The sequence below is a fragment of the Cucurbita pepo genome, chromosome LG12, assembly GCF_002806865.2.
Source record: "Cucurbita pepo subsp. pepo cultivar mu-cu-16 chromosome LG12, ASM280686v2, whole genome shotgun sequence".
Classification (NCBI taxonomy): domain Eukaryota; kingdom Viridiplantae; phylum Streptophyta; class Magnoliopsida; order Cucurbitales; family Cucurbitaceae; genus Cucurbita; species Cucurbita pepo.
Window position 1 is genome coordinate 4,405,889 of NC_036649.1, and position 19,847 is coordinate 4,425,735.

General features: G+C 35.8%; 1 protein-coding gene and 1 non-coding gene across 8 annotated transcripts; both read left to right on the forward strand.

Moving 5' to 3' along the window:
• The first annotated feature begins 719 nt into the window (after positions 1–719).
• LOC111807810 (protein LHY) lies at positions 720–14,518 on the forward strand. 7 transcript variants are annotated; one of them, XM_023693684.1, is made up of 10 exons: positions 720–1,074; positions 1,255–1,278; positions 1,461–1,486; positions 1,680–1,910; positions 2,029–2,140; positions 2,427–2,488; positions 11,885–12,097; positions 12,174–12,362; positions 12,441–13,625; positions 13,706–14,518. In XM_023693684.1, exons 4-10 carry the CDS (start codon positions 1,872–1,874, stop codon positions 14,114–14,116), a joined length of 2,211 nt encoding a protein of 736 aa, XP_023549452.1. In that variant the 5' UTR covers positions 720–1,074; positions 1,255–1,278; positions 1,461–1,486; positions 1,680–1,871; the 3' UTR covers positions 14,117–14,518. The 7 variants fall into 7 exon arrangements, with proteins under 7 accessions (XP_023549452.1, XP_023549453.1, XP_023549450.1 ...); XM_023693685.1 differs by having other exon boundaries at positions 1,725–1,910; XM_023693682.1 differs by lacking the exon at positions 1,255–1,278.
• Positions 14,519–16,959: 2,441 nt separating this feature from the next.
• TRNAC-GCA lies at positions 16,960–17,031 on the forward strand. The gene has a single exon. It is a non-coding gene; the product is annotated as a tRNA-Cys (tRNA).
• The last annotated feature ends 2,816 nt before the right edge of the window (positions 17,032–19,847 follow it).

The window sequence follows — 19,847 nt, forward strand, 5'->3', positions numbered from 1 at the left end:
AAAGGTTATGAATATGAGATCCCAATGCTATTTCTCATTCTTACCGCTTAAATATTTATATTTTTAAAAAATAAAATATTAGGGATTTTTCTCATAAACTAATATTTTTTATTGTTTGTTATTTTATTAAAACTATAAAGTTAAAGAATATTATTTTAAAAAAAAAAAAAACAATTTAGGTCTACTGGTCTCTACTGTAAGGAAAAATAAACAAGGAAATGAAATCTAACAAATGGTGGTTTCAGCACCGTACGCCCCAAGCTTAGTAGAAATACACGGTGGGGAAGCTCTCTCCCCTCATATACCACGGAAACTTGTCGTACGCCTCACCCCTTTCTAGAAAAACGCCACGTAGCGGTTTCATGAATCCACGTCAGAAAAAAAAAGGCATACCACCAACTACGAACCCACACGTGACCGGCAACTTCCGGTTACAATAGTCGCCACGTGTACGCGGGCCCCACCAAAGACAGCTGGACGGGACGCTTTTAAGCACTCAGCCTCAGCTTAGAACTTGTGGACGAGATTGGAGGACCAAATAACAANAAAAAAAAAAAAAAAAAAAAAGAAAAAAAAAAGAAAAAGAAAAAGAAAAGAAAGGAAAAAGCGCATCGGTGGGCTTTTAGCATCCACAGCCACTAGTTTTGTGCCACTTGTCAAAATCCAATGCAACGACCTTTCTCTATTGCCTTCTTCCACTTGTTTGTAGCCTCAAAAAATAAAAAACTAAAAACTCGCTGGTTTTTATTTTTTAAACGGCGCAAAATCCAGAAGAAATTGTAGTGGCTGAGATTGCTCCGACGCCCAAAACTGTAACTTCCGGTGCGTTAGGTCTCTCATACAGAAGAAAAAGGAAACAGACAACAAAAACAATACTCTCTGCTACTACTCCCACCCTCTCTGTTTATTCATTCCTCTTCTTCAGATTCTTCTTACTTTTTTCCTTCAATTCACCTTCTTAATCTCTACAAACCATGGGTTTTCTGCTGAGTTTCTAGTGATTTCACTCTCATGCATGATCGGACTATCCACTGTTCCCTTCCGAATTACCTCCAACCATGGCTTTCTTCCAAGGTACTCTTCTTTTTCTCTCTTTCTCTCTCTCTCTCTCTCTCTCTCTCTCTCTCTCTCTCTCTCTCTCTCTCTCTCTCTCTCTCTCTAGGGCTTCTTCTTAATCCTTACTCTCAGTTTGGTTGCCGAGAAAATTTTTAGAAACGGATGGAGTTCTTAATCTCTAGGCTTTTGTTTTTGCAGATTGAATTGCTTGCTGCTGCTTAAGTTAGTTGATTTTTCCTTTCTCTGTTTTTTTTAATCATTCGATTTCTAATGTTTTCTCGGCAGCTAAATGGATAGTTAACTTGACTTTACCAGATCGGTATTGTAACGATGCATATCTGTGAGTTGGAGAAAGTAGTTTGTTGATTACTGATTAGAATTTTCTCTCTTTTCTACATTCTAAGGTTTTGGCGTCTTCCAGTTCGTTTTGGTGAGGATTCTGAATAAGGAATTTTCATTTTAAGTTCTTTTTCGGCGAAGTATCTCTATCTTGTTACGGTGGCTTCTGAAAATATTTTCTATGAAGTTTTATTTTGATGTTTCCTACTATATTAAAATTTTACATACTATAAGTCTACTGATGCAGTTAAATACGAAACTCTTAATTTGTTTACTTGAAAAAGAGACGGATCGCTTCCGATTGCTGTCGCTTTTTTTCTATTTTGCAGTAGCGTCAAGGAGCCCGGTGACAAAAGAAACAACGGCTTCACCATTTATAATTTTTTGTATCCCTAACAATGATGAAAGGAGGTTTTCTTTTTACCCCTTGCTCGTTAGAGAGGATTTGAAGCAGCGGTTGCTGCTCAGGTCCTTCGATGGAACCCAACTCCTCAGGAGAAGACTTGGTTTTTAAGGTAATAATCCATTCCCCCTTCTCACAGAAAAGGAAAAGATAATTAAGGAGAAGAAGTTAAGTAAAGGGAAGGAAATGAAAAATGAAAACTGTTTATAATTGAGGTCTACATATGATAGACCAGGAAGCCATATACTATAACAAAGCAACGAGAGCGCTGGACGGAGGAGGAGCACAATCGATTTTTAGAGGCGCTGAAGCTCTATGGGCGAGCATGGCAGAGAATTGAAGGTTATATTTTGCTCAACTGTCAGCATTCCTTTTTTACTTTTGTTGATTTCTTAGTTTGTAACCTTGGTTGGATGAATTATGTGCTTTCTGATATTTGATGCAAAATTTAATTACCATACAGGTCATTAATCAGAATTTGCTTCAATTAAAAATTTTATGTTCTGTGATACTAATTTATGGTTATTGTTGAGCTAATTTGATCTGGATCCTTTAATATGAATGCTATCAAGTTTATATTGTCCCTCAAAAAGGCTCCTGATTCTCCTTTGTATGCCTTTATATGCAGAGCATATTGGAACCAAAACTGCAGTCCAGATACGAAGTCATGCACAGAAGTTCTTTTCAAAGGTCAATGTGTACCTTCTCTACTTATTTTTTGGTTTTTCTTCTTCTTGGCTTGTTTTCCTTGATTTCAATGCTTTCATTTTTATGAAATATTGTATTATGGCGAACTTGTTTCCTTTTGTGTTTTTTTTTTTTTTTGGTCCAGTTGTTTGGTTCATAATCTTGCTTGCTCATCAGTAGAACTTCTGCGTTTCTTTTCATAATCTTGCTTGCACATCAGTAGAATGTCTGAGCATTTCTTGCAGGTATTTCCATTTTTTTAGGATAGCAGGTATTTCCATTGGCATTATGGCCTAGTTGCCTTATCCTGTATGCTTGTTATTATATATATTGATTATATATGTTGCCATATCTGTAGTATGGGTACTAGACTAAAATTAGTTTGACAAGATTGATGCAAAGTCTCATCTATGGAAAATATCATCATGGCTTTCTTTTGGAATATGTGGAAACAAAGAAATAAAAAAGTATTCACGAAAAAGACATACTTATACAAATCTCTTTGAAAATGTTATTTACCCAGCTATATCTTGGTGTAAACTGTTTAATATTTTTGCTTCCTATAGTTATGTCATCCTCATGGTAAATTGAAAAAGTCTTTTGTAAACATTATGGATATTACATCCTTTTTGTAAATTTCAAATATAAATGAAATTGTNTTTCATTTAAATAGATAGACATTCAAATAGCATAGTAAAAAAAAAAAATAAAGAAAAGAGTAAAGAACTAAAAAAAGGATGAACAAGAAGACCTTTTCTCCAAGACATGCAAACCTAAAGTTGTCGCATGACTTCTCTTTCTCAAGATGATGGCTTCGTTTGACTAAATCCTCTGGCTTGGGATGCTAGAGTTCTGATGTTTTTTTTCGATTGTTGGGTATTATCAAACGCTTACTGAAAGTTTCAAGTTAACGGTAAATAATGCACAATTCAAATGGTTTAAAGAATGCAAGGACAACTTTTAGTTGCACAAAGGATGTGCTGACGACAGCATGAGATTAATAATTTCACAAACCGACAATACCTAGGTTCTCAATTTACAATGAGGCCGTGAGGAAAGGATACTGATGTTATCTCTTACATGTTTAAACTATTTATGTCTGGAGTTTACTTTCGAACAAAATGAGTTTAACTTGTTATCTAGGAAAAAAAATGTTGGGGGTAAGTAATGTTGTACATCAACAATGTGTAAATTGCAACTCACAAAAGTGAAGAGTTGTTTAAAGATCCAAAAGTATCAACTCTAGATTGCGTTAGGTTTTAGTATCTCATCTTGAAGATATGTGCTTATCTTGGAGGGAGCATCTTGATTTGGCCAAGATTAAAGCTTCTCTTGGATGTTCTTTGTCTTCTTTGTCTGCTAATTATTCTTTTAGCAATATTTCTCTTGATTGGATGCATTTGTGCCTTGTTAATTTTTATTTAGCTTTCTCCAATTTGGATTTGTATCCATGAACTTTTTTTTTTTTCTTTTCATTAAAAATATAGTTTCTTCTTGAAAAAAAATATCCAATGGTACTTGGGTACTTCTTATCAGGATTGTATGAGTGAGTTAAACATATTAAAGTTGATTATCATTTTGTTTGTTCGCATGGGTCCACAAGTTGGTTGTTCTTTATTGTAATTTTACCTTCTTTGGTTTAAGGACTCAAGTTTTATGCACACCAATGTATATATGACTCAAGTGAACGGAATATGATCGAGTGTTTTTTTTTTAAATCTTTGTTAGCGTATAAATGTGCCAAATTTGTTTTCTATTTGATATAGTTTTGTCTCCTTTTGAACCTGTAGTACACATGGTAAATTCAATAGCCATTTTCAGCGCCACCACATTAGTGATGAAATTGAATATATCTTCCTAACTCATTTATGGCCTTGATCTTGTGGTAACGTTGGGGCTTCCCAACTGTGTCTTGTTTATTCAAATTTATTTCTGTGATCGTAAAGATTTGTTTTATAGTTTTATTCTTTTGAAAAACAAAGCAAGAAAAGATTTCTTTAAAAAGTTTGGGGCTTGCTATACGCAACTATATTTTTATTAGCAGTTTAAGTAAAGGTTTTTTGTGCATGAAACTTGAGTTCAGCCAATCAAATTTGTAGTCAAATGATTTCCTTTTTATTTTTTAATTATAATCTTTGCATATTCCTATCCAATATATATACGCATAATCTTTACATGTTCCAGGACTCAGTGTCCTTGCTCCGACTTATTTTTGTGAAACTTTCCTGATGTACTTGGTAAAGTCTGCTTCCTCATCGCTTTATTCTTATTGTCTTAAATTTTGTCACTTTACCATCTCTAATTCATACATGGGGAGATAATTGGCAAGTGATTCAAATTCTTACAAAATTGGATAAGGGCATCCTCATGACTGTTGAATTGGTAAAGGTATCTACAGATAGTGGCCAACCATCCTTGCTTGATGATCTTTATCAGCTTCTTCTTGCTACCGGAGGAGTGGTAAAGATTAGGATGATTGCTAGGTCTGCTAAACTGGAATAGCAGATGGGCCTTAGGCCGATTGGACTAGACCGAAAGCCCGGAACATCCTTGATATCGTGAAGTGACCCTTGCGCTTGGAATACTTGACTGAGACCTTAGCTGCCAATGCTTCCCCTGCTTTTTCAGACTGGTGAAGAGAATTTCTTAGACCGGGGGTTTTGAGATACAGGTCCTTTAAGGTGAACTTATTCCTTACCGGTTAGAAACACTTTTTCATACAGTCTTTCCAACTGGCTATTCTCGGGCTTGAAAGCTTGAACATGACGAATAGGGCGCGGACGAAGTGGCTTAGTGAGAAGAAGGGACGGTACGCTGAAATGGTCAGAGACATCTTTATTTGAGGAGGAGGCTTTGTCGTCCGGCTCCCCATAAATGATGTTAGGATGTACTTATGCTCATATCGACCCAATATTAGATAGATAAACCATCTTGGGGCTATTTTCTATAATAGAAACCTTCATTCAGTGAGAAGGAGAACAATGCTGGTAAGCCTATCCCACATAAAATGGCCAGAGAGTTAACACAGTTGAATGATTCACCTAGGCTGACCTTGCCCTAAGTGTACTGGAGAGTTAACACTGTTTTCCCCCTCCCAACAATGCCTTTTTAGGTAAATCCAATTGCATAGAAAGTGGTCAAGAGTCAGTTGAGTCTGTGATGGCTTGCTTTCAACAGTTCATGTGCTATTGATGGGTCTCCAATCCTTAACTTACTGAAACTCACTGTATATGCTTGCCCCTTATTATTTTAAGTTACCTTTATCTTTTTTAATTTTATTTTCCTTCCTCCTTTAGATGGGAGTATCTAGGCTAGCTTATGCACCTTATCTAACTCACGGGGACATGTGCCTAATCCTACAAGATTCGGATGACACATTCATGTGGATACTCATGAATGCCCTTCTCCTATATTGCCTTGATTTAACTAGTCTACCCGACTAATGGGTTTGCTAATGATTCATCCTCTTTTGTTGAATTTAGGCAGTTTTCTTGGTCTAGGGGTGGCAGGCCAACTAGTATGTTCAATTTATGCCAAGGGTGGAGGAGTGTTGGTCACCATGTCCCCTATTGCATTTTTAAGGTAAATCAACTCTACCACCCACTCACATAGAAAATGACAAGGATTCACTCCCTCCCTAGTGACTCCTTCTAGATTCCCCTAGAGAGAGTATTATCCAAAATAGCATTTAAGGTGAAGTACTGATTAAAAAAATACCTGCAAGTGAAGCACCTAGTTCCTCCAGGGACCATTTCATTATGTTTGGCATGCTGAGTTTGCCAAATGTTATGAAGAATACTGGAGAAAGTAGCCGTTTCTTAGTTCTTAACTCAGGACGATGTCTTCTAAACTTAAGATGGTTCTCTCTGGTACTCAGGCCAACAATTACTAGGGAAAAAATGCTTTAGAGCGTGCCATCTAATACAGTCGAGTCAAAATAAAGTTAAATGACTAATTACCTATTCAGATATTTTTTCCAAACACGATCCTTTCTTTGTTGTCTAATCTGAAAAAAAAGTCCACCTTTCAGTTTTCTGGTTACATTTGGAAATGTGCTTCCACAAGATTTTGTTTGTTACAGTTAGTGCCTGCTTGATATTGTTCCCCTCCCTTGCTCAATATTGTGTATGAGACAATATCTATATACGTGCCACAGTGCTTTGATCACATTCATGAATTTTCAACCCAGTTTAGATATTGGTAGTTAGGCTTCAATTGGGATAAACTAGCTGTTAGGTTAGTTGTGATTTGGCTGGCATAAACTAGCCGGTGACTTAGTTAGGATTTGATTGGCATAAACTAGCTGATGTGGGGTTAGTAGGGATATAGTTGGCGTAAACTAGTATAAGTACTAGTGTTCTATCTGCTGACATGTCAGATTTCATTTATAAAGTTTCTCTCGTTTGGTTCACACCAAAATTGGTATCAAAGAAACCTTGTGAAAGGTTTGATGGCTAGAAAAAGAGCATAGCACTTTGGAAGTTAAGTAGTCTTGACAGTAGGGTGTCTAAAATAGAATTTCTCCATAATTTGAAAACTATTTTCTCGCCAAGAACACCAACTCGTCATCTCTTTGGAGAAATTCATAAAAATATGACCAAAGTTTAACTTATGATTGGTACAATGGCCATACAGTGGAATGAACTTCTGAAACCCTTTAATTTGTACAGTCCCCGAGAGCAAACAGAAGGCAACAACATTAACCATTGAAACCAAAAACAGAGAGGCCACTCGCAGAAAATTTTAAGAGTTTTTTTCCACATGATAGGCCCCAATAATGCATAAATGGAAGGGGGTCTTAATCATCTTCATTTTTTTTTTTTTTTTCTTTTCATTTGCGTTACTGACTGAAGTGAGAACAGTTTTAGAGAAGGGTTACTATTTGTGTAGTCTGAAAGGCATTGCTGAAAAAAACCTCAAGTTAGTAGCTGTTGATAGCGTTGGAATCCTAGTTTATTTTACTACTATGGAGCTGATTTGCTTGGAAATGATTAGTTGAATGTGACAGTTGTTGATATTGGACGTGCAAGCAAGCATGCCAGGTAATACACTTCATTTGCCCTGTCACAACCAAGGATATAAGTTTCTTAAAAAGATTAGCTTGCACCTAGGAAGAACATAATTGATCTAGTTGAGCTACTAGTCTTAATTGGCAACCTGATTTTTGAGAGGGTCGTATCTTCAGTCCACCTTATTCCTTCCCAGAGGTAGATTTCCTTATTAACTGAACATGGCTCACCCTTCAACCACAGCTAAGAATGGCACTCTGAAGAAACATCAACCACCGCATGTAGATGAAGGAAGGCATACTCTTGTTAATGTCCGACCATACACTACCCCATGTATAGAAAACAAAAATTCAAAGGCTCATTAAGTGAAATATTGACGGTTGAAATTGTATTCAAGCTTTGTTATCCTAGTGAAAAATTGGTGGGAGTTGGGGATTTGTGTGAACTATCAAGTGCTCAACAACATCAACTACCCCTGATAGGTTCCAATACCAGTGGTTGAGGAGTTTTTGGATAAGCTTTATCAAGTGCTCAACAACATCAAGTTGGGTTATCATTGGATTTGAGTGATTAAAGAAGGTATACCTAAGATAGTCTTCCAAATGACGAAAGAAGCTATGAATGTCTTGTGATGTTTTTTGTTAAATCACTATTGAACCGAAAAGCCTAAGTTGATGGATTAGCACTCCCGCCTCACTTGTGAGCTTGAAAATTTGTATAAGGCCCAATGGAAATAAATATTAATTAAAAAATAATTGGGGAGGAAATGACATTATAGGTGTTCGTGATACATTGTTATCACCACTGAACCCAAATGCTTAGGCCGATGGGTTACGTAAATTTAATTATATCAACCTTAATAGATCTCGTGAATGCACTCACAACTATCCTTTTTAGTCCCTTCTTACACAAGTACTTCCTAGTAATCTTTTCTGATATTCTAATTTACAACCTAGATTTATGTCCATATATCACCGACTATAGTTTTTAATCCACAAGGAGAACAATCCTTATGAGAACTTGAAGAATGTCTCGATTGGCAAGAGAGCTCATAGAGGATCTTGGTGAGTAGGTGTTAGCACAATGAATGGAGGTAGACCTAGAAAAGGTACGGTCGATGCTGCAATTTCAATGACCACTAATGTGAAAGAGCTTTTGGGATTCTGAAATCTCATGGAATACTATTGACAGTTTGTTTCAAATTATAATACTATTGTCGCTCCTTGCACCCAATTCCTCTAGAAAGACTCCCAGTGGGGTGGTAACTTGCCTATGTTGGCTCTTCTGCACTTCAGCTTGCCTTTCATGATTGAGATTGATGCAATCCAATACCGGATTAGAGATAGTTTTATCATAGGTGTAGCACATAATCACAATTTCATTCAAAATTTGTTACACTAAGCTCAATTGATGTGTGTTTACAAAAAGGAGCTGATGGTGATGGTCCTTTTAATTCAACAATGGAGAACATACTTACCAGGCCGAAAGTTTATTCCAAGGACTGATCAACAGGCATTGAAGTACCTCCTAGAGTTTAGAGTTCTACAACTAGTCAATAATGCTAGGTTTCTGAACTGTTGGGAAATGGCTTCAAGACTCAATATGATTTGAGTTTGAAAACAATGCCACTTATGCTCGACCACGCCTTGCCCAGTCATTCACTTGGCAAGTTTCTCACCATTCTTGATATCAAAGTGTCTAATGGTGAGGTCTTAAATGACCCAAAACTTATTCAGATAACTAACAACCTCAAGAAGATTTGGCCAACATATCTAAATACACACTAAAAAGGGGACCTTAATCCATAAAGATTGCCTAGTCTTGTTGAAGACATCGACCTTACTTCTTGCAGTACTACACATGTACCATGATTCTATATTGGGAGGGAGTAACATCGTACTTACACGAGGCTCACGAGAGTGTTATACTAGATTGATATGCAGACAAATATTAACATGTATGTGAAACATTGTACAATTTGGAAGCCTAACAACACCTTGTATTGAGGTATTAATATAATTGAATTTACAGTAACCTATCCATTTAAAGTTTTGTATTCCAGCTCCTTTAAGTTGTTTCCTTCTCATTTAATATTGATTTCCACTTGCTGAGGTTTTTACAAATTTCCAAGCCCACAAGTGAAGAGTGTTAAAATTTTGTTATAGTTAAATTTAGTGTAATCCGTTTGCTTAAGTTTTTGAGTTCAGTATTGATTTAACATGTTGGTTTAAAATATTTTGATAATTATTTTATTTTATTGTATTATTTCCTGATTCTATCCCTTCAGATTTGAATTTTTCACCTATATAAGAAGAGTATGTATCTGATGATTGAATTATTGGAATAAAAGTATTTTATTCCATTAAACCTTAGTCCTTGGCATGTGTGCACCCGGTCTTCTTCAACCACTTCCAATGTTGGCTAAAATCTAGGAAGATATTTTGATGGATTTCATGGATGGCCTTTCAAAATCTATGGAAATGATGCCATCTTCACAGTGGCTTATAGGTTGAAAAGTATGCACACTTCAGACCAGTGTGGCAACATTATTTAGTGAAATGATAGTAGCAACATTTGTTTGAGATGTGGTTCAGCTCCTTGGGTCTTTTGCATTCCATTGATTCCAACCATTGCTTACCACCCGCAATTTGATGGGCAAAGAAATTGTGAGCATGTGCTTGGAGACATACTTGAGGTTAGGGGTGCATATTGATTTTAGTCTAAACTGAGAGTCTAACCGAGTTTCTCAGTTATTTTAAACTTTGAACCAAACTGAAGTCCATCTACTTGAAAAACCGTTTGGTTTGGGTTTATTAGGCAATTCATAGTGATTTGGATCTTTTGGTTTAAGCCTCGATGGTTACATTTTTTTTTTTTTGGACTTGCAATTTTGGCTCAATTGTCGTCAATGCTCCAGAATAATTCTTACCACAAATTCACATCGCAACTCCTCAGTGGAACATGAACACTAGGAAAATTGAGAAGAAAAAGATGAATATAGCTAGTAATGGTACGAGTATCTAAATCACCGAGTAAGCTTAAGTTAAGAGAAGAAGAAAATATCAATGATGATAGAACCACCACCACATTTGACTATAGTTATTAGGAGTTATTTAGGAATAGTGAGTTTAAAAACGCATGGAGAGGGTCCAAGGTAGGGAGAGATGGGAGAGGAAAGAAGAGGCATTAGAGGGAAAGAAGAGGTTTTGAGTCGAGGGAGTGTGAAGATCTGGTCATTGATGCCTTGGAGGGAGTGGCTCATGCTTGGGTCTTTCCCAGAGGATTGATGATGGAGACGAAGCTAGAGACGATGACAAAGACATAGCTAATGCCAGAAATAGAGGCCCAACAAAGATGAGACTGACAGACTCAAGCCAGAGATGGGGAGTGATGACGGTATGAGAGATGAGGGATGGAGTGAGAAGAGATCTGATGTGATGTCAATAAGGGAATGAGATGTAATGGCCTGGAGCATTACGAAACTTGAATTGTCAGCTTTGGCACCGCAAATATTATGATGAAGAATACTTGAAGAATGGAAGTTCTATCTAAGTCACCTGTACATATTTACTTCAAACAAGATTGCTATCTGTATAGTTCATAGTCCACTTCTATATGATAGAACAAAACATGTTGCAATTGACAAGCATTTCATAAAATATAGGACCAAGCATAATAGACTGACAGCCATTTGATAAAGGAGAAGATTAATGCCTGTGTTATGTGTATCATTTATTTTCTGGCAACGAAGCCAACAAGGATGTGCTTTCAAAGGGGCAGTTTGACAAATTGATATATAAGTTCGCTCAAGCTTGAGTGGGTGTTGGATTTCTTTTTCTGTAAATACTAGTGGGTCACAGTTTTGGCAATAATTATGTTATCTTCCATCTTTTTCTTATTTGTAGATGGCATTTCTCGACATTTGACAACATGTTTTATTTGGATAGCTAAAATGAGGTGAACTGTTTTGAAAGTGTATTGAGGTTTTGATAGCCTCATTTTTTGTTTTGTAAATACTTTCTAATAATATAATTTATCTGCCAACTTCAAGGCAAAAGTTTGCACTCTTTACAGTAGAAGACAATTTCGACGGTTAAATTTACAAGGTCCCTTATCCTTGAAAGGACTGTGCATGTAAACTACCATTTTCATGTTCCTTCTGGAGCCTGAACTTCTATATGAACATATCAAATCAGGCCACTATCTGTTTCTTAGATTCTTGCGTCCTAGATCATGTACAAAGTTCCTAGTTCAATATAATTTTTCAGCAATTGTTCAACTCCCCACTACAAGAATGGATATCTTTAAAAATGTTCTCTGAGTGGATATTGGGCGAAGATATGTTTTATTTTCTGAGATTCTGATTTTTTCTTTAATTTAATTTTCCCAGTTGGAAAAGGAAGCACTCATTAAGGGAATTCCTGTAGGACAAACTCTTGATATAGATATTCCACCACCTCGGCCGAAGAGGAAACCAAGTAATCCTTACCCAAGGAAAACTCCTATATCAAAGTTGGGTGCAAATGATGGGAAGCTCTTGACTTTGGTGTCTTCTTCACAGAGCAAACAAATCTTAGATTTGGAGAAAGAGCCACTGAATGAGGTGTGGTGCACTCTTCTATCTTCTTCCAATGCGTTAATATGTATTGATATTTCACTTTTGCTACTCATACTATTAGGCCACTAGTGGAGAAGAACAAGCAACTAGCGAAATGGATACTCATGACGATAATTGCTCAGAAGTATTTACCCTTTCACGAGAAGCTAACTTCTTTTCTTGGAAAAACAAAAATTCTGTACCTGCGCAAGTTAAACTGAACCTGAACGACTTATGTGCTTTCAGGGAGTTTGTGCCTTCATTTAAAGAGGTAATTGTGCAATGTGAAACAAATGTATCTTATATGTTCTTTTAACTTATATTGAATCGTAATGTCATACTACCTTAGCTTGATGCAAAACAGCCACTCCATGATAAAGGCAGGGGCAAGGTTTCAGAATTTGAGATTGCAAGTGCTTCACAAGAAAAAATTGTGTCTGTTGAAAAGAAAGAAGCTTTAAGCTGCGTACTGTCTGGAGATGAAATGCAAGTTGCTCATAACTATCCAAGGCATGTGCCTGTGCATGTGGTCGATGGAAGCTTGGGAGCAAATGTTCAAGAGTCTGTAACAGACACTCCGCTGCAGGAATCCTCTTTTAATCCAGCAATGGAGGTTCCAGGAGAGCATAACATACATCGGAATCCATCTGATTCTGTTTCCTTCGAACGTCAAAATAATGCACCTAGGTGCATTTATCAATCATATCCAACTGTTCATCCCACTCCATTTACCTTACTTCCCCCTAACCAAGAAAATTATAAGTCACTTCTCCATATGTCCTCCTCATTTTCAAATCTCGTTGTGTCTACCCTTCAACAAAACCCTGCAGCCCATGCAATAGCAAGTTTGACAGCAACATGTTGGCCCTATGTGAATCCTGAAGCTTCTGTAGATTCTCCCATGTGTGATAAGGAAAGTTTTAGAACCAAGCAAATGAACTCCACCCCAAGTATGGAAGCCATTGCTACAGCAACTGTAGCAGCTGCAACTGCATGGTGGGCGGCCCATGGACTGCTACCTTTATGTGCCCCTTTTCATTCTGCCTTTACCAGTTCTGCTATATCTGCTCCTGTGGCACAACCATCAGATACCTGTCCAAATCCCGAGTCCAAGGACAAAGCAGAAAGTTCCATGCAAATTGATGCGGAACAATCAGAAGCTTTAACTGCTCAACATTCAGGTTCCAAGTCACCTACTCATTCATCATCTGATTCTGAGGGTAGTGGAGGTGCAAATGCAAATGCAAATGCTACGGTGAAACCTGCCCATGACGAGAAGAAACCTGCTGAGGATGAGTTTCATGATTCAAACAAGGGAAAGAGGGGAAAACAAGTAGATCGCTCCTCATGTGGTTCCAATACACCATCTGGAAGTGATCAAGAGATAGATGCGACAGAAAATAATGATAAAGAAGAAAAGGAGGAAAAAGAGCTTGAGATGACTTGTCCAGCTTCCGAGTCCAGTAATCGTCGCAGTAGATGCATCAGTAACATAAATGAATCTTGGAAGGAGGTTTCTGATGAGGTAAAAAGGGTATGTTAGTTTATTCAATGTATTTTGTTGCAGTTTTCTTCTTATAATGCTTACATTTTCTCGTAATTTATATCATACAGGGGCGGTTGGCTTTTCAAGCTCTCTTCACCCGTGACATATTGCCTCAAAGCTTTTCACCTTCATATGATGTAGAAAACGAGAATGAGAAGAATGAGAATGTTGAGAAAGATAGTAACATTATAGATAAAGATAGTTGTGCATCCGTTATGGACCTTAACAGCAAGATTTGTGGACCTTCTAGAGATCAAGTTATGGAGAGATACACATCAGCAACAGGTGACAACAATGGAGAGGGAAAAATTCTCACAATTGGACAAGGAAATGGAACCCCCAAGGGTTGTCGAACAGGATTCAAACCTTATAAAAGATGTTCAGTGGAGGCAAAGGAAAAGAGAATGACAACATCCAGCAACCACAGTGAGGAGGGAGATCAAAAAAGACTACGCCTGGAGCAGAAAGCCACAAATTGACAGTTGATTAGCATGCAAACGAGCAAAGGAAACCTTTGTCTGCTGCATGTATATCTAACCTTCCTCGTCAATCTATCTTTCCCACTTTAATTCTTCGCGTGTGTACTATAAAATGCCTACATTATGTGATTGGTACATTCGAACTTATACATCTGAACTGAAGATTACCTAAATTAGCCTTTTTGTAAGAATTGTTCAGTACCCCAGTAGCCATTATCCTGTTACCTATTCCAAGACTTTAGTTTCTTAATGAAGATGGTCTAAGTTTAGCATTCTAATGCATGTTCCAGTATCTAGGAACCTAAAGTGTCAGATTTATTAATCGTGTAGAAACTACTGAAGTAATGAAGACATTCCCTTGGCTGCTGATGATAATAATACTTTACTATCATTCATTCCTCATGATGTGGCTTTCAGTTTATGTTTATGATCTTATTTTGATTACTGATTTACTGGCTGGATGTTTTCCAGTTGCAAGAACAGAACTCTATAGAAGGCTCTGTGATTTGATTTGAAGTTGATAATTTGAACAGACTCCCATCTCTGATCCGTATCAGGAAGTGTTGTTGGGAACATGACTGACTGTAAGTTGTTACTGTAATCCTCTCATGCATGACCTATTCTTGGACTGTTATTCTTGGACTGTTTAGTTATTAGGGAGAAAATAGATGTTGTAGAAGATGAACCCGAATCCCGATTTCAGGTCGTTATGGCTGTTTAGCTGAGAAAATATGCATTTGATGATCTCCATATTTTGATATTCTTGGTTTAAAGTCTTTGTTCTGCTCTTAATATCGTGGTGTTTGAACCAGATCTGGAGTATTTTACAATACCCAGTTTACTTTTTAGGAGTTGGAAGAGGAATGAAATTAATGGGAGTAGAAGTGTGTTATTCTCTTGGTGGTGTTTTCATCCCTTTCATATTTGTAGAAAAGCATATGCATGAACAGACATGGTAGTTGAAATGAGATAAAAATATGGTCCATTAAATGATATTATTTAGCTTAAATTCAACCAAGTTGGGCCTCTCATTTGTGAAGTCTGAGTTTTGTGCTCGCCTCAAGCCTCGGCTACTAAGTGTTGGCAATCAACAAGTAAAGCAACATGCTTGGAGTTGTTTTGATCCAAAACTAGTAATATTTGGTATCTTCTCATATCATTATCTGAACTTAAAGATTGTTTATCGAATTCTTCACTCTTTGGATTGATCGTAGTAGAGTTTTTCCTTGTCAACTGGTTGACGAAGATTTGTCTGATATGGCCTTTTTTCCTCAGAGCGTGCGTTGGTGGAGAGTTAGTTATTTTTGTTTGGATTTTTGAATTTTATCTCACAAACTACTTGTTGTCACAACCCATGAGAGCAAGTGTTCATGACATTTATAGCATTTGTTAAACCCTTGGGTTATAAATGAATTTTGATTCAAAAATTGTATGCCAATACATGTATATTTTAATGTAATTAGTATGGGAGTTTTTATTCTCGTATGTAATAGTTCGCTTTTCAAGATAAGGAAAGATGGGTTGTTACACTACTTAGTATTTTTATATTCACCCCTTTCTACTTTTCTTTTTCGAATGTTCGTTGGCTATAAGTCAAAGTGGTGGGAGCGTTTGAAAGCTGCGTGATCATAGAGAGAGTTGTCTGGGGTGTTAGTTTATCTACGTACTTCAGGTCTTTTGTATTCTTTTGTATTTTTATTTTATAGATGTTTCTTAGACCGGTTTATTATTTGTAATAAACTTGAACAAGGAAGTTGTTTTTTTAAAATTTATTTGTGGTGTTGATTTTACTTTTATTTTATTTTCTTTTATCTCGGCTTTTTAGTCAATATTCAAACCATTGAAATTCGGGTTGTAGCTATATTCACGCACAGAGGCCTTTATTAATTTAGGCCACAATCTCTCCCATGTGGCTCTTCAATAACTCATATCATTGAAGTCCAAAGCCGGAATTACTGCACCATAATCCAAAGCAAACCACAATAAATTACATAAACAAAGCTACAAAAAGTCCAAAGTAACTGAAGAAATCCCATTAGATGTCAAAAGCCCCAAAAGAAAACATTAACAATTAAGAGTTTTGAACTTCACCTGATCCAACCCAGCAGAGAGATCGTTGATGAACTCATCGGCATGGATGTCGACGCCGATGAAGCATGTGTACTGCCCGCAATTCTGGCAGCTGAATCGAGGAAAATTCGGGACCGCCGGGAAGATCAAACCCATTTTTGTCGTCCATAGTTTGATTCAAATGTGACTTTGATTATCTCCAATATGGTCGCTCAAACATTTCAAAAGATCAATTTAGAGTTAACAATGAATCTGACAAAATTAGTATAATTTTCTCTTGGCATGATTTGAATGTTTAGGTTCAATTTAAAATTTTAGTTTATAATCTTTTCGAGTTTATAAGTTGATAGGGCGGTTGAATTTTAAAAATGTCTAATAAATTTCTTAAACTTGCAATTTTATGTTTTATAAGTCTTTCAATTTTAAAAGTATTATATTTGATAAATCTTTGAACTTTCGATTATTTTTAATATTTTTAAAGATTTACAAACCTTTCCGAATAAAATCTAAATAACATGAAGTTAAATTTTGTACGTAACTTTGTAACATAAAATTAAGAGTTTATCGACTTATAATTTATTACATATCTTATGCTATTTTTTTGTTTAAATAAAAAGAAAATGAACTTAAAACATGAAATATTTCTTAAATTTAAAATAAAAGTATGTATTATGGATAGGGATTTAATTTATGAACCAATGTGGGATCCACTTATCTATCACCACCCAAATTTAAAAAATATTACAATAAAATGTTAACTTGTTCTCAACCATGGGTCCATAGCTCAGTGGTAGAGCATTTGACTGCAGATCAAGAGGTCACCGGTTCTAACCCGGTTGGGCCCTTTTATTTCGTGTTTTTTCCTCATAACCTGTATTAAATTCATTATTTGTATAGTCCATTTTTAGTCCATTTTTAAAAAGCATTACTTCTAATTTGTCATAATTCTATTTCGTGTTTTTTCCTCATAACCTGTATTAAATTCATTATTTGTACAAATTAAAGATAGTCCATTTTTAAACATAAGCAAGGAGGGGTATTAAATAAGCGGGAACCACATTTGGAAGAACTCTTGTTGGTCTATCAACTTCGCTCTTAAAAACAAGGGGTAAGTAACGTCACAAAGGATATAAGAAATGTCGGAGCCATCAAGTGTTGAATCTAAATTTTGAATCTTTATCTAAATCTTGGACATGTGTCATTACAAATGGTATCAAAGTGGTACCTCTTCTAGTAAGATGTAGTTCGAGAATGAAGTAAGGCGGAAGCTAGTGAACATGTGACACTTGAGCAAAAGAAAGATGCATGAATAAACCGAAACGGCATTTGAATAAGAGCGATCATGAAAATAGGATGACTAAGAAATACTTAAAATAATTGAAAGTTACCACGTNTTTTTTTTTTTTTTTTTTTTTTGGATCAATCATAAAAATTCATAGTTAAGCGTGTTTTGCTTGAAGTAATTTTACGTTGGATGCACGTGAGTAAGGATAAAAACATGTTGGAATGACTCGTATTGAATTTTTAGGATAACTTTCACTTTTCGAAGTAAAAAGTAAGTAACGAGAACATGTCGTAGGAGATGTAAAGAAATACTGAGGCTATCAGGTGTCGAAATTCAAATTATAATCCTAAGCATGAATCATTTCAAAAGGGAGTAATGAAATCAATATGTAGTACTTGTATATTTAAGAAAATATTAATTAATTAATTAATTTATTTATTTATTTATTTAAACCCTATATTTTGGGACATGGCGTAGATGTATGGGCTTTTTTGAAGCATAAATGAGGTGTAGATGAGTTGGACTGAAATCGACATTTAAGGCTCAAATCGCGGCTGCCAGGTGGACTCCTCCTATGCCTGACTTGGACTCCCATATTGGATGACTCAACACGCCGACGCGGAAATTATATATATAATTTTTATTAGACTTTTTAATTTCGTATCATTCTTTTTAAACTCTATAAATTATTAGACCCCTCTCCAAATTTAATAAAATAAAATAAAATAAAATAAAACTTGTAATTATTAGACCGTTGAATTGGTTCAAATGTAAATACTTTTAAAATATTATTTTTGTAATATCTTATCTACATTAAACTAGATTTATAAATATAGTCTTAGTTTATGTAATAAAATATCTCCAACTACATCCTTAAATTATGATAAAAACGTATTATTTACATTTGATCCTCCCAAACTATATTATATCTAGAAGGCATTATCCAAAATCTCTATTTAACTTTGCTTTGGGCTTCCCAAAAGAAGGCATCATACCAATCGAGAGTGTATTCTTTCATTATAAACCCATGATCATTCCCTAAATTAACCGATGTGGGACAACTTTAAATTTTGTTGAGTTGTTTTCGTGATTTATTAAATTTTTTATGTTTGAAAAATTATATGGTAGATATTTAAATTATTTGAAAGAGTGGTTTAAAGAATAAATGAAAATAAAATAGATATAAGAATGAGATCCATTATTGTGTAGAGAAAAAGAAGATATTATTAGTAAAGGTGTGAGAGACATGCAGGCAAGTAGTGAAACCAAAACCCCATTGCCATCCAAATGGCATCTAGAGGTACGTATTTAATTTATGAGTCAAATAAATGGTGGGCCAATGAACATATGCTTATGCCATCAAATCCATATATTATGTTCAAACTAACCAAAAATATCTAATTTATTACGCTAATATTTGTTTGGCTTAAGCTGAAGTCACAATGCTCCTTTGATACTAACTTAAAGTTGCTCCTTGAAATCTCGTTATACCTAAAAAGTCTCGTATCATAATTTAGAATTCTACCGTAGAAATTTACTAATCTAATTGTATAAAATAATATAAACTTTAACTCCAAATAACTTAAATTTATTTCATTAAAAAATCATAGCAGGCACACATGTGATCACAAAAACAATTATTTTCGTGCCCAATATGCATGACAACATACAAAAACATTCATATAACAACTCATATATTGTATTTTAGAAAATAAAATAGTTTAGTTTCAATAGAAAAGTTTCTTACCTCTAATGCTTCCCTTGATCGTTACTAAAAATATCGGGACAACTCTGACCCAATCTACGAATCAATCTAAGCATAACGATTCCAAAATTCATTGGACTTTATCACTCATATCTTATGGAATATGTGGTTTCAATTTCTACTTTCGCAACCTAGGTCGTTGCTGCTGCTTCAACTTTCTACTTTGGTACCTTGGTTACTATATTAAAAGTTATAGATAATCATTAGTGGTAAGTTGAATCCATAATTAAGATTAGGCTAAAATATCAAACTTCAAACTAACTGTTCACTCTTCCTAGTGGCCGTCCTGGCATCGGCTGCAGCAGCAGGCACAGTGGCGATGACAGTGAGCTACTGATGCTCGTGGCGGTCGATGGGTAGTTGTAGTGCCCATGAAAAGGGAGACGAAATCAAGGAGAAAGAAGGAAGAAAAAAGAAAATGCAGAGAAAAGGAGGACGTCGAGGGCTGAGCAGCAGTTCTCGAGCACGACGCGAACAACCCATATGGTGATCAATTGATTCTAGGATCTGCAGGGCTGAGCGATATGCTTGGTATAACGACACTACAACAACAAAGACACTATAATGGGCTCACATCGACAATATTTGCAATGACTTTGCACAATGACATA

Bases quoted from the DNA above. Each gene is read 5' to 3' on its own strand.
- LOC111807810 (XM_023693684.1), top strand. From the start codon at position 1,872: ATGGAACCCAACTCCTCAGGAGAAGACTTGGTTTTTAAG. The intron at 1,911-2,028 runs GTAATAATCCAT...TACATATGATAG, and splicing joins GAGAAGACTTGGTTTTTAAG to ACCAGGAAGCCATATACTAT. The intron at 2,141-2,426 runs GTTATATTTTGC...CTTTATATGCAG, and splicing joins AGCATGGCAGAGAATTGAAG to AGCATATTGGAACCAAAACT.